At 38.0% G+C, this 3,566-nt stretch overlaps 1 protein-coding gene across 1 annotated transcript; it reads left to right on the forward strand.

The window, feature by feature from the left end:
• Positions 1-1,344: 1,344 nt before the first annotated feature.
• On the forward strand, positions 1,345-2,755 carry MELLADRAFT_104047 (uncharacterized protein; the record flags this gene model as incomplete). Its single annotated transcript, XM_007407049.1, has 5 exons — positions 1,345-1,522; positions 1,682-1,925; positions 1,949-2,056; positions 2,262-2,337; positions 2,378-2,755. The coding sequence occupies 5 exons, from the start codon at positions 1,345-1,347 to the stop codon at positions 2,753-2,755; spliced, it is 984 nt and encodes a 327-aa protein (XP_007407111.1).
• Positions 2,756-3,566: the final 811 nt, after the last annotated feature.

The raw sequence follows: 3,566 nt of genomic DNA on the forward strand, positions 1-3,566 counted from the left end.
CCTTAACGCTGCCGGCTTTGAGACACCCCGTTCTGCGCAGCGCTTTCCAAATATGGCCTAGCAGCGCTGCGAGCCAGACTTGTGGAGAGGACAAGTCCCCAATCACTTACAATCGAACAGCAAAGCTAAGACGTTTCAACATCGAAATTCATCGAACATTCAACAAGATACCGATGTCGATCAAGAACTTGACGAGTTGACCGATGCTATGAATCATAAAACTAAAGGCACAACCGTGTTTCTCGGCAAAACTGGATTAAACCCCTAGGCCCTTTATAAGTCTTACCTGTAGCAACCTAATTTCCCTGTCCCAAAAACGTTTAATTTCTCTCCTTTAATTCCAGCCTGCCTAGCCTCTGCTTGCCCCATCCCCTGATGGGTTTCACTTCAATTAGATATCACCAGTTTCATTACTTCAGTCAGTCAAGATCAATCCTTTTATTCAATCAAAATCAATCTCTAATCAATGCAGATTATTCCTCTTGCTCGATCAAATTGCAGAGCTTGTGGTTCAATTCTGAAAACCGTACAGAATTTGAAAGCCACAGAAGATATCATTTGGTTACAGACCAGATGAAAGTCTAACAGGGATTGAAAGTGAGTTTGATTTCGAGATGATCAAATCAAATTTAATCACATCACTAATCAACTTGACCATTTACAACCTACAACCAGATACAAATCAACCATAGTCATGAGGAAATATTTGAATTGAATCATCAAAAACTCCCTTGCCGCCGGCCGGTACATAACTATCTCTCAATTTAGATACAATACAGCTTGCCTAAATTCACCGTGAATCGCCTGAACAACATTGGATTCCTTCACCGATCATAAATTATCAGTCATTTTCTACTAGAAAACTTGCTCAAGATCCATCAACAAAAATAGCAAAGCTTCCAAATGGTGTTGTACAATCCCATTAGCTCAAACACACCGCAAAACCCAGGGCTAACCACAATCATCTTCTCCAACCTAAACAGTCAACGATCCCACTTTAAATTGTTGATTCAACTTGCAATCAAATAACCGGGTGTTACAGTCACAATCGCATGCACGATATCTAACTTCGGAATTGCCATCCAGTTGGGAAGATATAAAGTGTCAAATCGGGATCTGAAAAGTATAGAGATCTGGCTGTTGTTGTCTTATCTGATATCTTTTGATTGAAGGAAGTTCAATCGCGGTAAGGCTTGATCTCAATACGGAAATTTGACAAATATAAACCGACTCAGACCGGCACAAATAAGATTGAGTTAGATTGCAGCTTCAAAACGAAAGAAACAATTTCAAAAAAATCAACCTCAACCATCAATTAACTATAGCTGTACCTCAACATCCTCAATGGTCAATGATATCCTTGCTCTCGCTTGCGACCGTGGAGCTGCTGCTGCTGTACTTTATTCTCTTACTGCACGCTCTTGTGGTCTTTATTCAGAAGACGTTCTTAATTCTAAAAACCATCAGACATCTTTAGTTCAGCAAACTTACAGGGCGCTCGTTGGATTGAATCTCAATTTAGGTTAGTCAAGATTTAAGAATTCTTCTTCTTCAATCACTTTTGCCAAATCTGTTATTCAAACATCCAATGTAGTCGGATCTGGATATTAGTTTCAATCTGATCTAAACAATACTTCTGCTTCTACTATCCTTAATGAAATTGATCAAACTGGCTATGCAGCTGTAAAGGCACCTGCCTCAACTTTATCAGTTTCGGTACCTCAATCCACAACTGATGCAGCTCCAAGTTTATTTGGAAAATCTTCTAACAACACTCGCTTTTGTTGTGCAATTCCTCATGGCAGTGCATGCAAATCGGTTGTCACTAACTCTAACTCTTTTGGAGCACGAAAATCGAATCCTTCTAAATCTAGCAAGTCAACTCCAGTCTATCTGATCGCTACTCTTGCCAATGGAAGTGTAATGTCTGATTCTCAACAACATATAGTAACCACAATTCTAACAATAACAATAATAACAACAACGGTGGTGGTAATGCTAACACTGGACTTGCTATGATCATCTTAAATGCCATCACTGGATGCACGACTCTAATGTAAGCTGCTTCCTTGATCCAATCAATTCATCTGATATATATCGATTCATATTGATGCTAATGAGCAACTAAGTGCATAGGTCCTTTTCTTATCTGTTATTCCGGGTACCCTTCTTCTCATGTGTCCTAATACCTTTATGGGTAGGCTTCTGATTGTTATCATATCAGGAGAGATTTGGGCCATGTGTCATCCTTAACAATACAGTCCATGCGCGAGAGGTTGTCTTCCCAATCCTGATGAAATGGATGGCAAAGATACTAATTTGGGTCATCAGACACGTGTCATTGAATTGACAAGAGCGATCCTGGATACCTTCCCAGTTGTCAAGTTTGGTGGTTCAATCTTACCTATGGGATCCGGAAGAGTTACAGAAAAGAAAGATTGGATCAGTCGATGAAGAATCATCTATGATGCAAGATCGTGGTCAAAGATGTGTTTTGACCAAAAATCCTGTAAAGATTGAAAGTACGAGGACTCGAACGGGTGATGATACAGCAGTCTTGGAAACAGAGTGTTATACTAATAGGTGCTTGAGGGTAATATTGGTAATGAGGATTGATTTCACGTCAAATCTGATCATTATTCACCAAAGTGGTAATAATATTTATCCTTTTTCAGAATTTATTGATACGGACCCTGAATCAAGTCAAACCAATCCAACTTGTAATCAACCTGTACATTACTCAAGTTTTAATTGATCATCTGGTCAACTTCAAAATTCTCATTCTTGAACTTTGAACTGACTTTGAGTCTGCGCCATACCTTGATTGAATCCAATTGATTGATGTTAGTTGTAAATTTGTTAGTCACTCTCTTGCTTCACATCAACTATCATCTTAGAATTGATCATGTCCTATTCCTACCATTATAGATTTTCATCCCTCTTTCATACTTTCAGCTTTTTAAGGTAGTCACACATTTTGAATTTGTACATTCATCTCATCCAAATCAATCTCATGCTTTTTAGCATTCATGACATTGATTTTTCAATATGTATCATCATTATCAAGATCCATGATTCATTTTATGGACTGATTTTGATGAACTGCATACAACCAATTTGGTGCCTCTCACTTGACCTGCTCAATATAATCAGTTTCATCACAGTTAACTTCAGAATCTCAGGGCCCCTATCAACACTCACTTTGCAATGAAATGCACCACAACTTTTGGACTTAACCAAGATTGTACATACCACACTCCAAAAAAAAACCAACAAGAAAAGAATTCCTCTCACAGTGTTGGTTTGAGTTCCAAACCAAAATCACAACACAACATCTGCAAAATCTGCAATTGATTTCAAAAATTTGTTGCTCTTGGGCACAGAAGATTGGAAAAAACCAAGAACAAAAGCATTGCTGGTCCATATTTTGGATAAAACAAATGTAACAAACAATCTGTTTAAATTGAGGATAAAAATATTTTCTGATATGTAAAGACAAAAGCATCATATCCATAGAAAGTCTATGACTTTGATTTCTGTGTCCTGTTTGATTTTTTCTCTTTCAT

This window comes from Melampsora larici-populina (assembly GCF_000204055.1).
Source record: "Melampsora larici-populina 98AG31 unplaced genomic scaffold MELLAscaffold_8, whole genome shotgun sequence".
Classification (NCBI taxonomy): Eukaryota; Fungi; Basidiomycota; class Pucciniomycetes; order Pucciniales; family Melampsoraceae; genus Melampsora; species Melampsora laricis-populina.